Genomic DNA, 25,399 nt, shown 5'->3' with positions numbered 1-25,399 from the left:
ATGGCTACAACATAAAGAGTCAGTAGCACTCTCAAACAAATTTACTAAATTAAGTAAATATGGTCTCCCTTTAGCAAATTATTCTCCTGTTGGCCTACAAAAAAAAAAAAAAAAATATGTTGGATCTTATAAATTAGGACAGCACCTGCAAATGGTCAGTTGTGATTAGTATACCACCCCTGTAAACAGATATCAAAGAAAAACAAAATAAAATCAAATATGTTCCACTGCATTGCAAATTAAACTTGTTAGGCAAATGGGTCTACAGTTTTCAGGATCTGAGGTGGGTACCATTTATGGTGGAGTATTAAGGTACCCATTTTCTATACCTCAAGTACAAGCCCTGTGATACACTTAAGTTAGACACCATTAGAAGGGGTTCAGAGAGGGCATGTTTGGTGCTGCTGTTTTAGAAACCTTGTGCACTGTTGGCATTTGTAGCTTCACAGGTTGCTGTTAGGACATATTCTATAACCCTGGAGGGAGGACTTGAATTTATGAAATTTCAATAACTGTTTCTGGTGTGAAATAAGCTCTAAATAAGTCTGCAAAAATATCAGAATGCAGCACTACTGTTTGTCCCTGGATGGTTGTTTAATGCTCATAATGTCCAAACACAATGTTTGCCAGCACCCTGTCGTGGTGACCAAACTCAGAGTGAGGAAGTGAGTTTTCTATTTTTCCTACATTTTCTGGCATTTCAAGTTTGTGTGATGTTAGAGTTGGTGTGTGGGTGTGCAAATATAATATATATATATATATATATATATATATATATGTATGTATATACACACACACACACACACACATACAAATACACAGACATACGTACATATACATATATGTATTTGTAGTTTAGAGGTTTAGAAGTTCACCCCATGTCACTGTATTTTTATGTTTTACAGTTTTGGGAATATTGCTGCTTTGACTAGCAACCACTCAAGAGTTTCAGATGTTTTGGGTATGAATATCTTGTGTTGATTAAACAAGACACAATCATTCATAGTGGACTAAAATTAACTATAGCCTTAGAAATGAAGGGGGCAATGTTATTATGAATGATTTCAGACCATAGCTGAGTACTACTAGTTATCATTTTATTTACTTATTTTACCTATGTTTACAGGGTAGTGTCCGACTGGGTCAAAGCCCCATTTTCAGTGGAGACCCTGGAAGAAAAGCTCCAGGAAAAAAGTTATAAATGATTTACAGAGACAAGCAAAGCAGTACATACAGATAGGCTACATCATAAGTATAACAGAAAACATAATGTAAAGATTAACAGAGAAATAAAAGCTAAAACTATAACAATTATTTACATAGTTAAAGATACAACTAGGTAGATAAATAGAAACAAAACATACAGGTATACTACTTAAACATTTTTTTTTGTAGTATAGAGCTAATGCTCATGAATGTAGTGATACAAGGTAGCCTACTGATTGAGAGAGAGGTGATGAGTTTAGAGAAAAGTGGGATCAGCCTGGAGATGTGCAGGTACATAGCCACTGTTTAGAGAAATGTGGGAATCAGGAGTAGTTAGAATATGCTGTGGAAGTGAATTCCAGATTTTGGCTATTCTGAAGGAAAATAAGGGTTCTCCATAAGAGTTGAGAGATTTGGTTGTATTAAGCATTAACTTGTTAGATGATCTAAGAGACATAAGGTTAGCATATAGCTGGACAAGGTCAAAGAGAACAGGACAATAGTCAGGTTTATAGAAGACACGATGCGCGATTATTAGCTGGTTGAGAAATAGTAAGTTGGGAAGCTCTATCCAGTTTAGGTGGTGGAGAGTGATACAGTAATGTAATTTATGAGGTAGAGGTTTGCGGCAAATTTGGCTATTTTGTTATACGAAGCTTTGAGGTTGTACAAATATGATTTATGCAGGTTTGTAATGATTTGGGAACAGTATAGTAGGACGAATAGGAGGTGGGATCTGGCTGTTGATATTCTAGCGTAGTTAGTTAGGCAGTGTTTAGCCCTATAGAGTGCACCACGTTTTATATGGATTTTTTTGACTGTTAGTACTATGTGTTTGTCAAATTTTAGACCGTTATCTATTGTGACACCCAAAAGTTTGGTTTGCTTGACTGGTTCAATTTTTGTTCCATTGGCGGAATAGATTGCAATAGGGGATGGGGTGTTTTTTGAATTAGTACACCTGAAGATCATAAGCTTGGTTTTATTTAGGTTTAATATGAATTGATGGTCAGATAGGTAGTTTTCTAAGTCTTGAAGGGCCTTTTGTGTTTTCTCCTGTAGTTTCATAATGGAGGGGGCAGAGCAGATGAGAGAGGCATCGTCAGCATATTGAATGATGGAAAAAGGTTTGCTGAGGAACTGAGGTTATTAGTAAATATGATAAAAAGAAGAGGGCCGAGGATGAAGCCTTTGGGGACTTCAACAGAGATGGGTAGAAGGAGGGAGAGTTTGTTTTCCCATTTGGTGGCTTGTTGATGGTTAGAGAGATAGCTATGGAACCAGGTTAGGGATGTTGTGCTGAGATTATAAGAGGCAAGCTTATTAAGGAGGATTTGATGTGACACAGTCTCAAAAGCTTTAGACTTAACAAAGAAGAGTGCAGAGACTAGTTGGGCATTGTTTTTGAGGGGGTTAATAATGTTTGCGAAGCTAATGAGAGCAGTATTAGTACTATGTCTAGGATGGAAACCATGTTGGGTAGGGGATAACAGGTTGTTATTAAGAAGGCGATCAAAGATTTGTTGATGAATGCATTTTTCTAAGATTTTGGATAATAGAGAGAGTATGGCAACTGGTCTGTAGTTGGAAAGGTCAGTGGAAGGGACGTCTTTGTGGAGGGGTATGATATGGAAAATTTTCCAGAGGAGAGGAACATGTTTTTTCAGAGCTAGAGTGGTTGATTAGAATAGATATGGGGTAGGAGATGGATGCGGTAGCAATTTTCAAATACTTGTTAGGCAGTTGGTCAGCTGCAAGAGAGCAGGGCTTTACTCAAGAGCTTTCTTATATAACTGGTTTGGATTGGTTTAAGCAAGAAAGAGGTAGGTTGCATTCAGAAGGGTTGGATATAGATAGTGGGGTGTTTGGCCTGTCATTTATTGGGGTGGTTATAGAGCTAATGAAGGGAGTTTTGAATTGAGTGGCTATACACTCAGTGTTGCTGCCGGTTGATGGAGCAGGGGTAGTAGGTTTTCCTGGGTTTAGAAGGTGGTTAATGGCTTGCCAGAATTTCTGAGGGTTATTTTGGTATTTTTGATGACATGTTAGGAAGTATTATTTCTTGTCTTTTCTAATTTGTTTTTTGGCCAGATTTGTTAGTTGTTTGTACCAGATCAGATTATCACTGCTTCTACAGTTATGGTAGAGAGTCCAGGCCATATCTCTTTGTTTGAGTATTAGCTTAGTATCTTTAGATAGCTAAGGTAGCTGTTTAGGTTTGGTAAAAATGTTTCTAATGGGAGCTAAGTTATTAAGTTTTTAAGGAAAGCATTATTAAAATATTGTAAAGCAAGGTCTAGCTGCAGGAAGTTTAATGGCATTCAGTCATACTGTTGTAGTAGTTTATTGAAAATAGAGGGGGAGAAGTTTTTTTGTTGCGGATATGTTGTATGAGATGTTGTTAGCTATATGTATCTTTTCCTAAGAAAAAAGGTTGGGGAGTGATCACTAAGGGAATCTGTGAGGCAACCAGCTTCATAACCTATGTTGGGGTTATTATGAATGATTTCAGACCATTGCTGAGCACTACTAGTTATTATGAATGATTTCAGACCAACTAGTTATTATGAATGATTTCAGACCATTGCTGAGCACTACTAGTTATTATGAATGATTTCAGACCACTGCTGAACACTACTAATTATTATGAATGATTTCAGACCATTCCTGACTACTACTAGTTATTATGAATGATTTCAGACCACTGCTGAGCACTACTAGTTATTATGAATGATTTCAGACCATTGCTGAGTACTACTAGTTATTATGAATGATTTCAGACCATTGCTGAGTACTACTAGTTAAATCACCAGGTAAAGGATGTATGATTATCCTTAGTTTCAGATGTTTATTTTGTGTTCTGCTTTGATCTTCCGTATGTTATTTTTCAATTTTTTTTCTTTTTTATCTTTCTGATAGAATCTTTAACTGAGTGGATGATGACTTATTATAAGCCCTTAATAATTTTTTTCTTTTATTATAGAATTTAGTAATACTGGCATTCCACCAATAAAGGTTAATTTTTACATCCTGTCATATATTTGGTTCTGAATGAGACCACCTGATTTATGGTATTAGCTAGATGGAGGTATACTTCACTGGAATTAAGTGCATCCTACAGCTACTTAGGGGAGAAGGGGGTGAAATCTTGCAGATGAATTTTGACAGCTCACTGTATAATTTTAAGACATTAATCTTTTTAAAGTCTTAGAATTCAGAGTTGTTTGTTGTAGTGAGTTTGGATGCCCTAAAAGAAATGATTGCCAATCTGCAATCAGATCTGAACAGAAATGATGATATTATAAGACTAGTACAAGTACGTCTGATGTTAATCAGGATAAGATCATGAAGATTTTCACCACCTAATTGGCTGGCTACCTATTTTTACAAGGAAGTTAACATTTACTAACTGTAGGGGTCATTGAGTATGTCCAATCTTTGTGGTACAGGTTATTCAGTTAATCAATGTATAGTTGAAATCACCAATTAGAAAGCTATTTTTATTTAGGAGTATTTGACAACACACAATTAGAAATCTTTTATAGCCCTCCTGAGACATGGAAGGTGAACTACAGGAGGTTATGAATTAATAACTGATTTTGTCTAGGGTAACGAAGTTCAATATGTTAAGTCTGTGAGTCATGGAGAATCAGTTTAGAGATGTATGTGTCTCTGACAAATGCTGATACTCCCTTTTTTAAGACAGTCAGAACACATGATAAGCACTGAAACCTAGTAAATAGAGAGGGCTGACTTTACACTGAAATCAAGTCTCTGATATGGATGTGATCAAGTTGCTGGAGAGCCTTGAGATACGGCGAATTATTATTAAGAATTCCTGAAGAGCAACCCTGGCATGACCTGGCTGGAATTTACTGTACTCCTTTGTGTTGTGTTGGAATGTCCAGAAGGTGGACATAGCTTAAAATGGCACCACTGTTACAGCAGTTTTTTGGCCATAAGAACAAAAGGTACAGGAAATCCTTTGTGAAGCAAGTTGGGCTGTAGATCATCTTGCCCCAAGATTACAAATTATGGATTTCCCCAGAATGAAAACAGTAACTTAGCCTTTTATTAATGCAGCCATCTTATTTTTGTATCTGGGCATTATTTGGGTGAGGGTAGGATTTCAAATAGGGCCAGAGTCTGACGTGCATTTGACACATGCACAGCAAGGTCCAAATATGTCTTTCTGCACATCGTTCTGAGTTGGATGCAACACGTCAGTCACACCTTCTTAGGCCACCATCAGGTCATCATCTTATCTAGGCTATTTGCCCTTCTGGACCAATTTAAGCCTAGCCAGTTTCCCTCAAAGGTGTGTCCGTGGGATAAACACATTAACAATTATGCTAAACTCAGCCCCAAACCTGTTCCATTTGAGGGACTGTAGGGCCCTCACAATATCACAGATCCTGCAACATACAGTCAGCGCTCACACAGTCTTTGTCCTGTTTAGTGCATGTAGAATCAGTGTGCCCAGCAATAAATCACCCACTACTAGGACACTTCTATTTGGATGGGCAGTCTCAGCAGCAATGGTGGATATGCAGTCTGCAGCCTGGTGACGCACTGAGTTATGTGATTATGGTTGTGTTCATGGCTTATTATCAAGGCCCTGAGTCCTAATTCTTGCAGGTCTGGGGTATGAAATTTATTAAAACCTCTGTATATGTTTATTTAGTGTAATCTTGTGGAACTATGGATGATTTATGTGCTGCTTACTGACTGTTTTTGGGCAGTATTTCTGCATTCCTAGTTATGGTTTAGATCTGTATCTTGGCACAATATATGCCTAGAACTATGATAATGCAGTAATATATGTCAATACGACATAGGCTTTATGAACTTGTGCCGTATAATAGTCTCAAGTACGTAAAGATTTGCACTTTGTATTGCTTACTGCATTAGCTTGAATATTAGGATAACAGATGTTTATGAATAGTGCAATTAATATTAGTTTGAAATGTGCAATATGAAAGTAGCCAAACACATAGTATGTATGAATGAGCATATTTTCTGAATGTTCTCTAGTTTTTTGTGTTGTTTGAATGTATTTTTGACATCTTTTGTATTTTGATGGATCTGTTATATGTTACATACCTAATGATTGTTATTGTTAGTTTGTAGATGCCTGGCATCAGAGAATAAGGTTCCGCTGTCATGCATTTATTTTGAACTGTATTACAAATCAATCGGACAGTTTTAAACATGTCCGTACCAATTAGTGGATTGTCTTTAACTTTAATATGGTCCAATTCATGAATTAAGATATTTTATATCCAGTCAATATAACCCTTGACTAATTGTTTATAAATATACTATATTGTAGCCTTTAGTGCTACATCTGCATATGTGGATCGATCTTAGCAGGTGTTGTTTCTAACCCGCAGCGGGACTTAGTAAGAAATTTCTTTCACATGAGTTTAAAAGTGATGAATGGAGTAAATAATAATTCCTGAATCTAGGCTGTTTCAGGAATTATATGTTATATATGTTCTATAGCTATATTTTATAGCTATATTTTTAGACATTTTAGATTTGGTTGACCAATGTTTTGCAGCGCAGTTTCATAATGGAAGCTATATGTTTTAACATTTTAATATGGGCGTCAGAAATATTATGAATGTGTCTTTAAAAAAGCTGTAGGATAAGTTGTTGCCTCAATTGTATAATTGTTGGTTAGTTAATTGTTTAATTAACACTGACCTTCGTATATAAATAGTGAGCTTTCTTTGTGTAATTTGTAACCTGATGAAGCGCACCTGTGTGTGCGTGAAAGCGCTCGTTCTATAATAAAAACAGTTTTATTATTTTTCATGGTGGTTCCTAGCAATTTATTCATCTTCTGCTTACTGACTGTGTGAGAAAGTGGCCTTCTGGTTATATAGATAATTATACATCTCCCAAACTATGTCATGTTGCATAATAATAACTGGCTGTTGGTAAGCATCAGACAATTCCTACACCATCTTGGAATACTAGATGCAATAAAGCTTCCAAAAGAAGGGACAGAGGTAAACTGGACTTCAGTGCTTATCAAGTGGGTCTAATTACCAAAGACACGAATGATATATTAAATGAATTTAGTCAATAGACAGAAGATAAGTTACAATGGCAAAATCTGCAATGGAAGAGATGAACACGACAAAGAACCACTAACAGAGATGCAACAACCAAAATGAACCTATAGGGTACAAATGACGGAATGTGCTCTAATCCAAGAGTAGTATACAGATATTGCTTATTATAGCATATAAATTCAGTATGACAACAGAATAAGGATAGAAGTGCAAGTATAAATTTAACAAAATAAGATCCTAATGTAGTAAACAACTGGTGCATGAATTCAGAACAATGACAATAGAATGAGGGTAGAAAACACAGTAAAAATTACTCAGAGTACACTATAGAATAGCAGGCTCAGATTTCACCAATAGCATAACTGGAGGTTGTCTCGGATGCCATACACCATGTGAAGGCTCGACTGCCACCAATACAAAGAAAAGTGGTCGGCTCGGTTGTCACAAAACACACACTTTAGGCAGTCAGCAGCTTGAGTGCTGCACAATAACTGCTTTATCATAGGCAGGTGACACTTGCTTGGATTCAGACAAATACAGCTTGTCTCATTAACTAGCCTAAGTACAAAGAGAAATGTAGGTATCAACAGCTGTATGACTGCAAAAATTGGTTTGGAAGGATCAAGGGGATATTATAACAATTTAAGCAACTGACCCATGGCAAATAAACAAATATTATAAAAAGACAATGGGAGCAGTGTTCAAGGTGGTGCAGCTGAGCTGGGAGCAAAATGAGTTCTTGGAAACAAGCAACATCAACAACACACAACTCAATCCATACTAAAGCGAAGTTTCACTCCCAGTAGCAAACTTATAACAGCCACACAAGCTAGTCAAGGGACCAACATGAATGTAAGGAATATTTGACAGGAGTTACAAACATTTGAATAAAAAGTCATTTTACACGTACAGGGTGAAATACACCTCACTCCAGCACATACAGGTCAAATATGGTTATAACTGATCAGTACAGTAGCAACGTGAAGCAAGGAAATAAAGCAAAAAGCAGAAAGGCAAATACAGCAGCATGTCCTGCAGCAAAATATAAAAGGTAAACTTAAAAGTCACAGCCAGAAAAACAATTAAGCCTGGAGCAAGCAGAATGCCCAATAAACAACAATGGCTTACTTTCACTAGAAAATAGTTAAAAGTATTTCAGATGAACAAAATTCTGGTACAATAAACAATATAAGCAGGTTAGCTGTACATGTATGTTAAGTGCATACAGCTGAAACTAGATTAAATAGAAATGCTTCCTATTTATCTGATGTTTGTGAAACTGGTAGTAAGGTTAGATCTGGTTAGAACTGATCACTTGGGCAGCAGTGTGCAGCATGGAAAAACAGCACAGAGCAGAACTGCCAAAAAGAGCAGCAGATTCCGTTATGCAGTGCAATTTAAATGTTACAATTAAAAGTCAGAGCCAGCAGGAGAAAAGCAATTGTAATTTAAACCTGAAGCACAGAGAATACCTTGAACATCAGTAAATTTCTTACTCTCAAAAGAAAAAAGACAAAGTTTTCTAAATAAACTGAACTTTGCCACAATAAATGGCATTAACAGATGAGCAGCAAATGAAAAAGTGCAGATGTGGAATTGCATTAAAAAAATTCTGATGTCTTAGAAACTAGCAATGTCTAGTCTAGTTAGAACTGCACAATTCGGTAACAATGCTCTGCAGAAAAATACAGTACAGTACAGCCCAGCTCAATGAGATATAATTTTCAGATATGAGATCAACAGAAATAGTTCATGGGCTCTTGTGGTTTTAAATGCAAATACATATTGTCTTTCCTACTCTTAACTCATAAATGCCAAAGTGCAAATACTATATCTAAAAACAAACAGATAGAAATGGTAGTGCATGTGTGTGTGCATGTGTATACATAACTTGTATGAAAGTAGAAGTATGCAACTGTGTACCGATATAATCTACATAATATAGATTTATAAACAGATATCTATATAATCTCTCTGTGTGTCTCTCCCTCTTTCTCTCTCCATACTCATACACACACACACACACACACATATATATATATATATATATATATATATATATATATATATATATATATATAGTGCAGAAGGCTGTGGGTTCCATTCCCACAACAGGTATTTGATGTAATTTTCAAATACTGACACTGTAGTGCTGAATAAGGGAGATACTGCACTTCTAAGAGTTCCATCATTTAGATGAGATGTTAAACTGAGGTCCCATCTACCTGAGTAGGTGGTAGCTTAGGTAGATGTAAAAGATCCCACAACACTTACTGAAAAAAGTACGGGAAATTCCATGGTAACCTGGCCAAAATTCCCTAGTCAGTCTGAATATTACCTCAGGTCTTCCCTGAAAAGAGGCCATTTGCCTAATTGGTCTAACCCAGTCAACAAGATGTAAATAAATAAATATCTGAAATCTATCTATAGAAAATTCAGTTCTATAGAAAATTCACCCTGGGGATCACTTCTGCAGCACTGCTTGACAGGGGCACAGGAAAATAATTTTCTTGGGTGGCGAAAGCCAGGGAACCTTTTTGGCTAGGCTTATACAGGCCCCAGGGCCGATAGCCTAGTACCTACCTATGAACCTATATATCTATATCTATCTATCTATCTATCTATCTCTCTATCTATCTATATCTATGTATACCTCTCTCTCTCTATATATATATATATATATATATGTATATATGTGTGTGTGTGTGTGTGTATATACACACACACACAGAGACACAGACACACATGAGCTTATTACTGAAAAATGAAAACCAAAATATTCAAACCTCAAAGGATCAAAAAACCTGACATGTTTGAAAAAAAACATTTTTTTGCAGGAGTACAAGCTCCAGTCATCCCCGCCATTTATATATTCTGAGATTGCACAACCGTGAGGAAAGGGCAAAATTCCCACTACCCACTCTACCACAACTTCCCACAAAGTAATGACAGCATTTTTCAATCATATAACTATTCAGTTGTAAATACCAGCATAAAACACGTTCAATATTCTGAACATGTTAAAGTAACCCTTACATTTTTATCTTTTTCCTTTGTAAGGCCTTCACTAACTTTACTGGAGTTGTAGTCATAAACTTATGTTCTTTAACAGATTTCACTGTTTCATGATACCTGCATTATAATGTAGTATTCATGGGCATTTAACATGACTTTGTCACAGAACCTAATCTGTACATGTCCTATAAGTAGCAGAAACCACTACTTGCAAAGACAGCAGAGGGGTGCATGTATGCAATATTTATCAGATGTCAACATTTGGGCAGTCAAGCAGCACATGATGAAAAACAGATTCTCTAATGAAGTTATTAATCCTAAAAATTGTCTGTGCACTGAATGAGCAATGTATATATTGCCTACACTCCAGCGTTGAACAGAGAGTGAGTCACTAGGCATAAACCTTAAACTGTTTCAAGATTTTTTTTACATGCAGAGTACAGAATAACGTGAAAGTTGGCAGCTTATAGTTGACCCTGTATGCTTGTCTTAAGCTTATTTTACTAATGTCAACACTGCTTTAGAACTCCACATGAGGTAGCTTTATCCATATTTCAAATACATATATACCAAACCATATTCTCGTCATTGGGACCAGAAAGTTTTCCTTTTACGTTCATATTTGTCAAGGCAACTCAGTACCACTTTTCTGAATATTCTGAATAAGCATAAAGCATAGATGTAACAATCTGAGTATGATATTAACAATAAATGTATTCTTTACCATTGTTATTATTTACAACAATACTTTGAATATTAAGCATTTTCAAAGATAGCATTTAGATGACAGATCAAACCATAGTCATATTCAAGTTTCTGATGATTCTTGAATATATACATTAGTCAATAATAGCACTTACCCACAATCCTTTAAAACATGCGGTGCAAGGCACAATATTGCTTTAATAACCTGCATTCCATCATATCCACCATTTAAAGCACCATGATCTTCATAACTGTAATGACAAAATATGCTCATGGTTACAATTATTCAGATACTTCTTACATGTATTAAGCAGTCTGGATATTTAACAGATAAAAGTCATACAACTGTAAAATCAGTACAGATGTTTAGTATACCTAGAAAATATAAACACCACAGTGCTTTCTTTCCTTTTTACATGGACTCCTTCAGTCTGTGCCAAGTAAAAATCAAAACTCTAAAACAGCTCAAACACCTAGTGATTAAATAAAACAAGTCAATGGCATTCAATGCTTTAAGTTATGCATCTTCAAACAATTTTTAAAGTTTTTAATTTCATTCAAACCAGGTGCCTTGCAAGCATCTAATCTTACCTGCTATCAGTACTCTTTCCAATCAAGCAAATCTTCTAGTAAATCTTTGTCATAAACATTCCTCACAGTCTAAAAATGCAAACTTAATTTTCTTTTTTCACAATATTGCACCCGGGTTTTTGTATTTATTATGTTTGGTTATGAAAAAGCCAGTTTGAGTGCATGCTTCTCATTATTAAAATTACAAGCATAAATACACTCATACATTCTTTGTTGTAATTTTTCATGAGGAAATGTTTATATGAATGGTTGCACAGTCACCAAACACAATGCAGTACAAATAAAATTCTTTAATGTACAATTGCAAACTCCTGGTATGCAAGTACCCTTTCCACTTACACAGACTAAATACCTGATAGAAAATGTTTGCATTGGTTACAATTTCCATGTTTTTCATGATACATTTGGTATTAAAATGTGATCTTAAAGGTACTTCTAGCAATTCCTTTTTTCCCCACATTTTAAAAGTAAATTCCATTTATTCACCCATTACTTTTGCAATCAATGAGAAACTGAAATAGTTCCACTGGGACCGTTGCTCAACCTTGGCTAACAAATTTCAAATGAACATAAAAATAAATAAATCTTTAAAAACACATTTAGGCTCATAAATTTTCTGTATACCTATAATGTCAAAAGAACGTAGAAGTCACTGACATTATTTCATCACTCTGCTTTTCTTTTTAATAGTCACAACAGGAACAGCCTTACTTGCCACAGGCTGATAGAAAGTTAGCCTCCCTGCTTTAAATGCTTCTACCTCTTGTTTACGCAATGCACGCAGGTTTTGTATTTATTACATTTGGTTATCCAATAAGCCAATTTTGGTTTTCCTATGTGTATGTGGCCTTTTTTTCTTGTTTACCAGATACTGCAGTGTGGTGCTGCGGTAGCGTTGTCGCCTCACAGTAAGACGTTGTCCTATTTGATTCTCAGCTAGAGCGTCTTCTGTGTGGAGACATGCGTGAATGGGCGTACCTTCATTGAAGGTTGTGCGTCAGGGCTGGCAACTCGGCACGTAAAAATCTACTGCCAATCATTAGTGGACCGGAGTTACGCTGTGGCGACCCCTAACCGGGAAAAGTTGAAAGACACCAGTCTAAACATTTACTAGTGTTGAAAGATGAAGAACCTTTGAAAAGATATCCTGGTACCTCCTCTAAAATACAATGCAGTATTACACATCTACACCATTTTTACTATTAAAATTACATTACATGTTTATAAAAAGTTTGTCTTTTATATGGTGTCTACCAGGGCCATAGCCAAGATTTTGGAACTGTACTTCAGTTCACAGAGTGAGACACTCCTAATTGTAGCCCCAATCCCCGACAATGTACATTTTTTGACTGTATACCTTTTTACTACAAAAAAGTAACATGGCAAACTCAAGCAAAAAGCCAATTTAGTAAAACCAGGCATTCTGTAAAAGCCATTTAACAAAATATATAAACATAAACTATGATACATAGTCTAATTTGGAAAAAATCGTAAATTTGCATTATTCTTCTATAATGGAAAATGTCTGCTAGTCTGTTTTAATCTCTAAGTTGTCACAATAACTGCCAAGAATTTATGATATTCAAACAACTGACTGAAACATCAGATTGTGAACAAAAAAAATGGAAGGGGTCCCTTGTTAATTACCTTCCATTTCAGTTACAATACTTCTAACAGACAGACCACTTTCTTACTTACATAATGGAATCTGTAGATTACATCTTACTATAAATAAATCACATCTTTACAATGCTCAATCTCCTAGATGCGTTAACTACCAAGATAAATCACATCTCTATAACAATCCTTGAGAACATGCTTTAACAATCAAGATGTAGGCAACTGACAGTTAAAGAGAGAAACCTGTCACCAGTCTTTCCTCTGTAACACTACACGCGAACACAGTCTCCTATTTTGGCTTGAGTCCTGCTATTCCTCCCACTTCTTTTCCTCCTCTACCAAATTCAGAGAGAAATCTAGATTTGCAACACCTAGATAATTAATCTTCATTAATTCAAGAAATGAATTCACCTGTAACTCCTTCAAGTTTAACCATTGCTTCATTGGCATTAGTAAGAGTCATCACTCTTTCTACACATGTTTTCAACATTGCTGTGAAAGTCAAACTACACTTCAATTTACATGTGTTACATTTATCACTGCCATCCACAAACTGCAGTCTCTGTTGAAATTGCATCTGAACAATCATGATTCACATGCACCATCTGATCTGCCTGAGTAAATCCTCTCCCTGGCTGTCAAAATCATTCCAACACCTCCTTGTACGGTATCATAAATTACACCAAAAATAACTCTGGGTCTGCAATACGTCTCCTCAATATTGTCAACAGCAACAGCATTGGACATTCTTTTGCAATTCTAAGTGATGATTTCCAGAAGCCAGTCTGTTGCACCATCTTAGTTTTCAAACATTCCAACACACACTGCTGCTCCTGGTCATACCAACACTCCATTCAGTCTTGAATATTGACAGCCAATTTCTTCAGTGCCTGGGACTGATAAGCCACATTTCGTGTTTGACCTCCTAAATGTTCCACTATATTTTGTACTTCAGCCACTTGTTGCTTAATCTGCACCACAAAAGACCAGTCACGCATGCAGAAAGTCAGAATCATCAACTACTTGTAGTCATTTTTATATATATCTATATACTTTTATCTATATATGTATGTATATAGCTATATCTATAATATACATTTTATATATATATATATATATATATATATATATATATATTATATATATATATATATATATATATATATATATAGAGAGAGAGAGAGAGTAGATACAGTTATATCTATATATTTGGACGGCGCAGTGGTGCAGCAGTAGTGTTGTCGCCTCACAGCAAGAGGTTTTCTGGTTCGATTCTCAGCTGGAGTGCCTTCTGTGCGGAGTCTGCATGTCCTCCCTGCGTTCATGTGGGTTTCATCTGGGTGCTCCGGTTTCCTCCCACATTACAAAGACACATGCCTGGAGAGATTCTCTCCGGGCCTCTTCTGAAAATTGGCTTAGTTCCAAATCGACTTTCCCCGGTAAACAAATGTAAAATAAAACAATTAAGATGAAAACATTGTTTCTGGCAGGGGGGCAAGCCACCATGCAACCTCCATGTGGGCGCTTTTCTTCCCTCACCCCCCTTGCTAACTATATATACTAACTCTAAGTTCACACAATCCTTGAAGGAAGGGACATGTTCCCTATCCTCAGAGACTGTTAATCTCGCATACCTGTCGATCAACTGCTATGTAGACCAAAGTGTACTGACCAAACAGATGTTGACATTCAGGAGTTTTGACCAAAGTAACAGCTACTATATATATATATATATATATATTAAAAAAAAAAATATATATATATATATATATATATATATATATATATACACACACATATATATATATATATATATATATATGCACATATATACACACACACATATATATATATATATATATATATATATATATCCCTGCAGAAGTCTTGAAATATGCCATAAGCTGAAATTTACCTCTTCGAAACTTCTATTACTTCTACAGCATTCAGTGAAATCAGATTTTATCTGCTGAACATACACATCTTGATTCTCATTACTACACATTTCTCTCCACAATCACATTTTCCAGGAAGGTTTTCGTCTTCCTACTCAGTAGTTTTACTAGTTCACACTGAGGAACCTTACTCAGAAGAAATTACTTTAACTAAGCATGTAATTCACATTGAGTAGTGAAGACAACCAATCTCTTTAAGCACCTACTTAGACTGATTCAGTCATAATAAAAAGATAAAGAAACAAAAAGTAAGAGAAAATTACATGTGCATGGAGAAAAACACAATATCTGGAATTTAGTAACAGAGACTTCTTCCCCCTTGTGGTACGTCCTTCCAATTCTTAGACCATCCTACTTTTGATGTTTCCTGCTAGTGAAGGCCTTAATGCAGATGACAGTTTCACAGGTAGGACTGCATAATAATGTGGCAATCCAGTGTAGTAGCTGCTAAATACCCAAGGGCTCTTCCCTAGAAATGTCAGTGGCATCCAAGTTGAGAGTGTAAAATTTCACTGTTGGTAAAAAAAGAGAATGCTGTATAAGATGAAGTTCACTCATTTACTTAAATGGAAGCAGTCACTGTGAAGGTAAAATCATCAAAGATATGCTGGTGAGGTTGTATTAGTTTGTGCATGTGTGTCTGTCTGTCTGCAAAGATGTGTGTCTCTTTGGAATGTGTAGGTGGGTGAATCAGAAGGTGTATGTGAGTAAATGAATAAGTGTTACTATGATGGGCTGTGGGGGACTTGTGTGTGTGTATATATATATGCGCATGAATGTAAGGGGGGATGGCTTTGTTAATGCAATGGACTGGCCACTAGGGAGGATACTACTGCCATCATGACAGCATTAGCAGATGCTGGTGTATGATTCAGAGACATATTCGAAAAATGATAATGAAGTGTTTTTTCATTGTGGTGATAGCTGTATCTGAATCGCATTTTCCCATTATTGCAGTAATTGACCTACCCAAAGTAGGCAATTACCGTGAGCAATGAATCTTTCTTTGAATCCCAGTCTGTAGCTGGAAAAGATAAAAAAAAAAAAATAAGATGACTAAATTAATTGTTTAATGCAAAGATACCATCAGTCTTGACAAGTAAATGAAAAAATAGATAAGAGAAAAATACACAAGGACAGAGAGAGAAGAAAAAATCAATACCTAGAAATGAAGAAAACTGAAGAGAGAAAAGGGAAAACAGAATTATAACACTATAAGATGACTAATTTAACTGTTTAAATAAGATGCCATCAGTATTAACCCGAAAACAGAACAAAAAACAGCATTAATTTGACTATTTAAGCAATTGGTATAAACAATCATGACTTGGAAATTAAAGTAGTGGTGAGGATTTCCAGTTTGAGAAAATGAACATTTCACTGCCATTGTAGACAATTATATTAATTTGCACTGCAAAATGAAGAAAAACAGAAATTAATGTGCACTGTTATAGGAAATATTGCACAAGACAGAACATAATAAATAGCAAGGGCAGAGCATTAAAACAGATTCTCCAGTCTTTGGTTATTAAGTGCTACAGTCTGATTTCAATACTGTTGCACCCAAGTCACCCAGCAATGTCTAAAGTCAGCATTTCCTTCATCACAACTCTAATAATTAAACATTACTTTAACTGGAGTAGCTGTACTATGAAGAGAAATATGTAACTAGCATAGTAAACTGGTATACACATTTGTGAAGGCCTCTCTATTTTGGGCCAGTAATGAAGGAGCCTACATCCTCACCACTGACACCAGTGAGAGACAGACACTAAAACACAAATGGATTTACACAGTATTTTGAAATGCAGCTCTCTGCATCAAGTGCAATTACCCCCAAGAGCACAAATGGAATACACTCCAGACCTGGGACTGGACTCTCTGTCTCTCCAGATCCCACACAGGACTCCCTCTGGAGCACTGTGTCCCAGTTCCAATGGTACAAGTACACACACACACACACACACACACACACACACACACACACACACACACACACACACACACACACATACACGGGAAAGGCTGGCACAGAGTTACTAGCTGTACCCCCTCTGCCCAGACTGTAAGGGAACCATGCTGCCACCAGTCCGCCACTCTAAGGCTTTTACAAGGGTATGCAATTATACTGAGTAAAATCAATTCTAATATAAATAGAGTGTAACTAAAGCAGCAGGCTTTATGGAGTGGCTAAGGCGTCACAAAAATAAGCACAAGTACTAAAAGACCAGCCACAATGAAAAATATTTAATAAATAATAATAAAATAGAAAACATGAAAATACTAAATATCTAAGTACAATAAACACCAGAGTTTCAATCACAGGAGAAATAAATATTACACAGACAGATTCACCCAGATGCAGAATAAACACTATTTAACTAATCTCACTGGATTTCCTGACTGTCTAAAGAATAATTGTTCTTAGCTAATTTAATTAATACAGCAAAGGATGGGAGGATGCTGAGATACTTACTTTCACATGGCAAAGTGATGAGCTTCTAACTAAAACTGTATTGAAATAACTGGCATAGATTTTTTTATATCAGGTTCCAAAGAAAATAAAACAAACTGCTGTGAGAGTTCCATTCTCTCAGTGCTGGTTATAGAATGGTATGACATTTGATCACCTGATTTTGGTACAATACACACTCAAAGCTTTGCCAAGATTTGTTGCAGCATTTGAAAATTACAGAACAATTTCAAAAATGTCTACTCTTCTCTTCCAGAATTCTTTGTTTAAACATATACATTTAATCAGTTATAATAACACTGTTGATATATTTTTAACACAAGCATCTGTACAAATCAGTGCAACAGTCAAAACCACAAAATCCTTTACAAAATTTAACTATGCTGGCATATGTTACACATGCATTGTCCTATTCTCCCTGCCACAGATGGCAATACCTCACATCTTCACAACATTCTGAAATTTTTATAGATAAAATTAGCTGTTTGCCACCATTGCATAACTGAGATCATATCTGCAAGACGTTCAATGTAAAAAGAATTACTGTGTAGAAAACTTTATCAAGCCAGATATGGTATGACCTTGGAAAAACTCAAGAAATGGGACTGAGAAAACGCTGGAATTCTTTTTTCTGTAACATGAATGAAATTATTAACTAGCATGTTCCCTTGGGTAAAACAAAAAAAAATCAACCAAATAACATTATTTTGCTCTGCTGAAGTGCACCTATTCAGAAACTATGAAAAAAAAGATCACTAGACAACATACTTGAGGTTCCCAAAAGCTCAGTAATAGAAAAGATGCAAAAATCCAATTTGTTAATGTCAAACTGAGTAAAACAAGTCATGGTTACTTATGAGCATATATTACCCTTGCTTACTGAAGATAATAAGACCTCATACAAGCATGATGCGAGTCCTTTTATGAAATTGACAGATAATATATTAGTCAAGGAAGGTGAGAAGACAATTGCAGAAAATAAAAGAAATGAACTGTTTTCTAAAGCTTTCTTCTGTGAAAACTTGACTACTATAGCTTCTATCACTATCCCTTAAGTGAACATACTAGACGATAGCCCAACATTAGAAGAATGGGCTGGGCAGTGGGCAATCATTACATAAAGAAAAAACTGACTCAGCAGTGGGTCAAGATGGCTAAAATGGACAATTTTAAAGCATGATCAGAGAATTAATAACCCTTAGAAAAATACAGAAATAGTGCATAAAGTAGTTTAACGCTGGTACTAGAAAATTGATACCAGTCTGATGGCTGTAGACAATTTCAAGGATATAGGTGGTACATGAGAAAAAGTAGGTTTCAGCATCATTGCTCAAAACTGTTACTGCGCAATTAAAATCATATTGCACATACTGAACACTGCTGCATTCTGTATATGCACTACAAGGGACTTCTACAAGTAAGAGAAAATACGAACATGCTATACAAAGCTATTTCTTTCTTTGAACTGATGCCTTTCCCTAAATGTCTGTCTTACTTAAGCTGCACTCAGTATACTAGAGACTGCTCAGAGACGACATGATCTATGGTTTTAAATACTTGAAGGATGAACCAGTAGCAACTATATTTGGGATTAAAATTTTTGTCAAACATCTAATGCTTGGGAGAGAAAATTCTACCTGCTAGAAACTGATAAATATAATAAGACTTTAAAGAATAAAGAAAATTTTGTTCTGCAATGGACGGGCTCTGTTATGCAATAAACTGCTACCTAGGATAAGACAATCTAAAATAATCAAGTTCAAACCACAGACAGGTTCACCATTTGGTAACAGTGGCTGAGATTCACAGGCTTGTTGCCTGGTATGCAAGTCAGCACAAAGTGTTCTGCAGACTAGATAAGCTTATCCCTAGTTCATAGTGGGGTGGCTGCCAGTATTACAGTTCTGCATTACTGGGCAGTGAGCTCTTAGGTGCTGCTTTCAAATGTGGTTGAAAAGGTGTCAGTGCAAGCCCATAAGTATCCCAGTGTGCTGATCCTTTAGGACATTAACATAATCCAGTAGTCTTACAGTCCCAGACTATGTACGTTATCTTTATGAAAACTGCTGAATATGTTTAACTGTACACATTCAGCATTTGTCATCAGGTAAGTGCTGAATTTGTGTTAACAGTACACTGCTAGTTATGGCCATGCACCTACGCAATCTGTTGGGAAGGAATGTGTGTAAGGAATGCAGACTAGCTGCCCCTGGTCAAGACTGTCAGTTCAAGAGCATGTGTATGTCAGAGTGTAAAACATGTATAACTGTATATATGTTTCTGGATGGAAGGTTAAGCATCATGGGTTTGTTTTTATATTTGCATGAATGGCTACTATAAGCATATAAATGACTCTATGTGTGAGTGGTGAGGTGAATGACAGCTGCTTTCTGTGATCTGTGCCAAGTGCAATAGAGGAAATTTTAGATCTAGATTATTTATATGCTGCAGATATGTGTGTGTGTGTGTGTGCGCGCGCACTTGTGTGTGTGTGTGTGTGTGCGCGCACATGCATGCATGTGCATCTGTCTGTGGGAAATCTCCCTGCTTCAGGATGGTTATTGCTACAGTTCCACAAATACCCATCTTTGAGAGTTATTTTGCTAGCTGTTAAGTGTACATCGAATTGTGGCTTACATGAATTAATTTAGCAGCTGTCAAACAGCATCTCTGTATATGTCAATCTTTTGTGTGTGGGGGGTATATCAGTTGTGCATTTGTAGTTCTATGGAATTGGAGAAAAGATGCGGTCAATTTGAGTCCTAGAATATCTGAATGATCCATCCCTGAGGGATGAGACAGCAGGTCTGGACTGGAAACCAGTATCCATGGTGGATAACAAAGGTGAGACTAAAGGTAGGGGAACCACACTTAATGAAGCCTAAAGAGGGCAATGAGGATAGCCATGCTCTTCAACTGAAGTGCCTTCTATAAGAATTTGGGAATTAGAGGTATTGTGGGGTAAGCATAAGGAGACCAGAAGGCCAAACATGGACTACAGCATCTCTTGTTGATTCCCCCAGAGGGGGATTAGGGCAAAAAATCTGCTGCACTTGCAGTGGGAAGATGCAAAGAGGTCAGAGCAATGTTGGCCCCAACGACAGAAAATCCTCTCTACCACTGACCGACTGAGAGACCACTCTTGAGGCATCAGAATGGAACTGCTAAGATTTTCTGCTAGCACACTAGATTTCCCCGGTATGTGCACTGCAATAAGAAAGTGTTTGGAGGAGATCACCCAATGTCATTCTCTTACTGCCTCTCAACAAAGATGTTAATATTGGGTCCCACCCCTTTCCCAGTCTGTTGATGTAACAAACCACAGACAAGTTGTTGGTCTGTTTCACAAATGTCCCAATGGATGGTGTCCTGGAAGACCTGCACTGCTAGGAGAACCACTCTCATCTCTAGGACAATGATTTGCAAACTGGTCATGTGCCTGGGAGGTGTCTGTGGTTACCCTGTCTAATGGGAGCGGAAGTACAAGAGGTCGGCCTTGGGAAACTTCGTCTGACTGAATCCACCAATGTAGATGGTCTTTGCATAATCCAGAAAGATTGATTGGAAGGGACAAGGGATGGCAAAGAACTGATTACTGCACAGCTAGAGTCGACTGCTGAATGCACATATAGAAATGGGCCATAGGAACTAAGATTATGGTAGCTGGCATTTACCCTTGGGCCTGAAAAATAAGTCTGGCTGGGGGAAAAGGGTATGCAATAATTTGCTCCACCTGGCACCGGATGGCCCTTACTCGATGAAGCGAAACAGAGGCTATCTGACTTGCCTGTGTTCAACTGAGCATCTACAAACTCCAGGCTCTGAACAGGTTGGAGATGAGACTTGCGCTGTCGACTGAGATGCCTAGAGAATGACATAACTGGAGCAAGTAGTCCCTGCATTTCTTTAGAAGATGCTTGGTTGGGGTGGTGAAGAGCCAGTCATCTAGGTACTCGGAATACCAGCAGTCTCAAGTGAGCTGCTACCGCTGTCATACATTTAGTAAACATCCTGGGAGTTGTGGTGATACCAAAGGGCAGGGCTCTGAACTGATAGTGACTAGCCCTAGCCGAACATGCAAAAATCTTTGGAAATGTCTGTTTATCTTGACATGATAGTAAGTATCCTGAAGGTCAAGGGAGCACAAACAATCATTCTTCCATAGAAATGGCAGAATGGACTGAACTGTGACCATTAAGAACTTTGACTTCTTCATAAACTGATTTAGTTTGCTTAGATTCTGAATTGGTCTCTGGTCCCTGGCAGTCTTTGGCACTAAAGAGAGTCTGGAGCAGGTTCTGATTCCTTTCTCATCTGGTGGAATCTCCTGAATTACTCTTTTGTCTATCAGATTTTGAATTTCTTGAGCTTCTGCTTCCCCCTGACTTGGTGGGACATTGGGAAGCCTTCTTCTTTTGGGTGACAGAATCTGGGAATATGGTATGAAATAGCTTCTGGATATAATTTTCTAACACCTAAACATCTTGTTATTGATGCCCAGGCACTTGGGTGAACAGACAAGTGCCCCTCGACTGCCTCCAGAGGTGGGCAGTCAGGTAACCTTTTAGAAATGCTGAAAACGTTGGTCTGAATAGGAATCTCAGTAACCCTGGTTCTGTGGGCCTCACCTGCTATGAGTACAGCATCTTTCATTTGAACTCCTCCCTCTGCCTCTGGGGGAGATGTCCCTACATGAATCCTGGAAAAGACTGTGGGACTTGTGGAGACACATTTTCTAGCCTCCTCATTGATTCCTGGAAAAGGATCTTTGAGAGGTAGAAAAGCATATCTCTGCAGCAGACAGGGTCTTTCCATCCTGTTCAATCTGGGAAAGCATTTCTTTTACATTAGGACCAAACAAAGACATTCCATCAAAGGGTGCATTAATGAAAGAAAACTTGAAAAGCTCCTAATGCCTACACGTGAATCTGCTGCCTGTGAGATACCCTACACAGCATGAGAAATTACCTTCATGGATGCATTAGAGCTAGATAAGAGAGTGGCAAGTTGTGAAGAAGACTTTTTGTAGTCCGCCATGGACATGGACTGAGAGACAGATTTGAAAAGTTCGTTAGACAAATCCCGCTGCAATCGTCTGAAATGTGCCATCTAATTCAGAGACCGTACGGCAAAGTTCACAGAGACAAAAACACGCTTCCTGAATCTGCCCAGTGCCCTGCACTCTCGGTTAGGGGGATGGACAGAGGAGCTCTGCTCTGACAGCTTCATCTTTGTGGCTGCCGGCACAACCATAGCATCAACAGGAAATTATCGTGTTTCAGTATGACCTGCCCTTAGGAGGGACAAGAACTTTATCAGGACAATGCGGAATGGTTTCTACAGTATCCGGTTCCTTCCATGCCCAGTGAGAGACTAGATCTATAAGCTTATCTGCTAGGGGAATCGCCCAAGACATAGATGGGATGGACTCAAAATCTTCCAGAAATACTGACTCTTCTTGGAAGGGGAGTATCAAAAGGACAACTATCTTCTTACTTGAGAATTTATGAGATGTTTCCGAAGAAAATGTAATCCAGTAGAGATTTAGGGATCCCCTCCCCCCTCTCCCTCACTGAAGTCTAACTCTTTAGTGAGAGACTCCTGAGGACAGCATCTTTCTTTTGAACTCCCCCCTCTGCCTCTGGGGGAGATGTCCCCATACGAATCCTGTAAAGGACAGTGGGATTTATGGCGCCACATTTTCTAGCCTCCTCGTTATTTCCTGGAAAAGGATCTTTGAGGGGTAGAAAAGCATATCCCTACGGCAGACAGGGTCTTTCGATCCTGTTCAATCTGGGAAAGCATTTCTTTTACATTAGGACCAAACAAAGACATTCCATCAAAGGCAGCATTAATGAAAGAAGACTTGAAAAGCTCCACAAAGTTGCATTAGTGCTTCCACGCATGTCTCCTAATGCCTATGCATGAATCTGCTGCCTGTGAGATACTCTCCACAGCATGGGGGACATTAGAGGACCAACTATCTTTTTACTTGAGAATTTATGAGATGTTTCCAAAGAAGACATAATCCAGTGGATATCTGGGGAACCCCTCCCCTCTCCCTCACTGAAGTCTGTGTCTTTGGTGAGAGACTCCCGAAGATAGACTATGTGTCCCCTCTTACATGTTCTCTTTTGGGTTACCTCCTCAGAGGGATAATCTAGAAAAGTATCCAAAGAGAGGGAAAAGTTCTCATGGGAGACTGTCTGGAAGCTCGATGGGGCCTGCTGTTCCTGTGAAATAGGCCTGAGAGGATCAGAGCTCAGACTCAAAGAAGGCAGGGCTGTAGGAACTGAAGAGGAAAGTGTAGTTGAATCTCTTATAGGTTCATAGGTTGGTACTAGGCTATCGGCCCTAGGGCCTACACAAACCTAGCCATAACAATTCCCTGGCTATTTCTTCCCACAATATTTACTTCCCTGGACCCCTGTCTAGCAGGGCGACTGATGTGATCCCTGGGGTGAATTTCCTTTCTCCCATCCAATCGTCAAGGTTCCTTTTGAAGAGGGCCAAAGAGGTGCTCTGCTTGACATGTATTGCCAGTCTATTCCAGAGTCTGGGGAGTCTCTGGGTCAGGAACCTATCCCTCCAGCATGTTTTGTTTATTGTGATGACAAGGTTAAGATCCCTTGAGCGTGTGGCTCTGAGGGATTGGGATTTCTTTAAGTGTAGCATGTCCAACAGTTCTGGGTTTGACATGGCCTTGTATGTTAAGCAGAGATCACCTCTGAGAAGACAATATGCGACAGGGTATAGCTGGAGTTTTTTAAGGTGGTCAGCGGAGGCATCTGCTTTAGACCTGTGATTCTTTTAGTGAGGTATTTCTGCGCCTTTCCAGTTGTTGCAGATGTCTTGAGAAGTACATACAAAATGGGGCACTGTATTCTATAATGGGTCTAATGAGGGATGAGTACAGTGGCACAATGACCTCCTTTTTTCTGGATGAAAAGCCCTTAGTGATGAGGTGCGCCACATAGAAGGATTTCCTGACTGTTGTGGTGATATGGTTATCGAAGGTGAGACCACTGTCCATCTATGTCCCTAAGTCTCTTATCACACTTTCGGTGTTTAGTGTACTGCTACCTATGTGGTAATTCATGGGTACATGTTTTTTCCCAAAGGAGATAACTATACATTTATTGCATTGAGCTTGAGCTCATGGCTCTGGCACCAAGCATCTGTTTCTGTAAGACCCTTTTGTAGGGTATCCACATTATTTGGGAAATGAATAATGGCTCCCAGTTTGCAGTCATCTGCGAACTTTGTTAGCCAGAGTCCCTTAGTATTGGCCTGTACTTCATAGAAGTAGATGGCAAACAAGAGCAGTCCCAGGACTGAACCCTGAGGTAGTCCACTTGTCTGGAGCTGGATTTGGAGTTGGCTACTTTTACAGTGTGGGTTCTGTCAGTAAGCCAGTTGGCAGCCTGTCAAGTGATGTAGGGATTAATGCCCAGCTTAGTAAGATTATCTATGATTCCAGAGTGGGTTATGGTGTCAAAGGCCTTGGCGAGGTCCAGATAGGCTGTGTGGACTGCCTTACCCTCGTCCACGGCTCTGGAGACTGATTCGAAAAAGTCAATCAGGTTCAGGAGACAAGATCAGCCCTTCACAAACCTAAACTGGGTGGGGTACAGTGTTTGAAGGTTGCCAATGTCTTTGTTTATAAGTTCCATGACAATACGTTCCATGGCCTTGCAGATCAGGCTCATCAGACTGATGGGGCGGTAGTTCCTGAGATCCAAGGTGGATCC

At 38.0% G+C, this 25,399-nt stretch overlaps 1 protein-coding gene across 4 annotated transcripts in view; it reads right to left on the bottom strand.

Annotated features, from left to right (window-relative positions):
• Positions 1–25,399, bottom strand: part of HEMK1 (HemK methyltransferase family member 1) — a 1,059,949-nt gene that overhangs the window by 105,342 nt on the left and 929,208 nt on the right. For all 4 annotated transcript variants that reach the window (XM_044077921.1, XM_044077920.1, XM_044077922.1 and 1 more), the window contains exon 9: positions 11,165–11,260. In XM_044077921.1, the coding sequence (XP_043933856.1) occupies positions 11,165–11,260 (96 nt within the window). The remainder of the gene's footprint in view (positions 1–11,164; positions 11,261–25,399) is intronic.

This window comes from Protopterus annectens, chromosome 7.part0 (assembly GCF_019279795.1).
Source record: "Protopterus annectens isolate FY-2018-M chromosome 7.part0, PAN1.0, whole genome shotgun sequence".
NCBI lineage: Eukaryota > Metazoa > Chordata > Ceratodontiformes > Protopteridae > Protopterus > Protopterus annectens.
The sequence above is the reverse complement of the archived record's forward strand: the minus strand, read 5'-3'. Positions and strand labels throughout refer to the sequence as shown.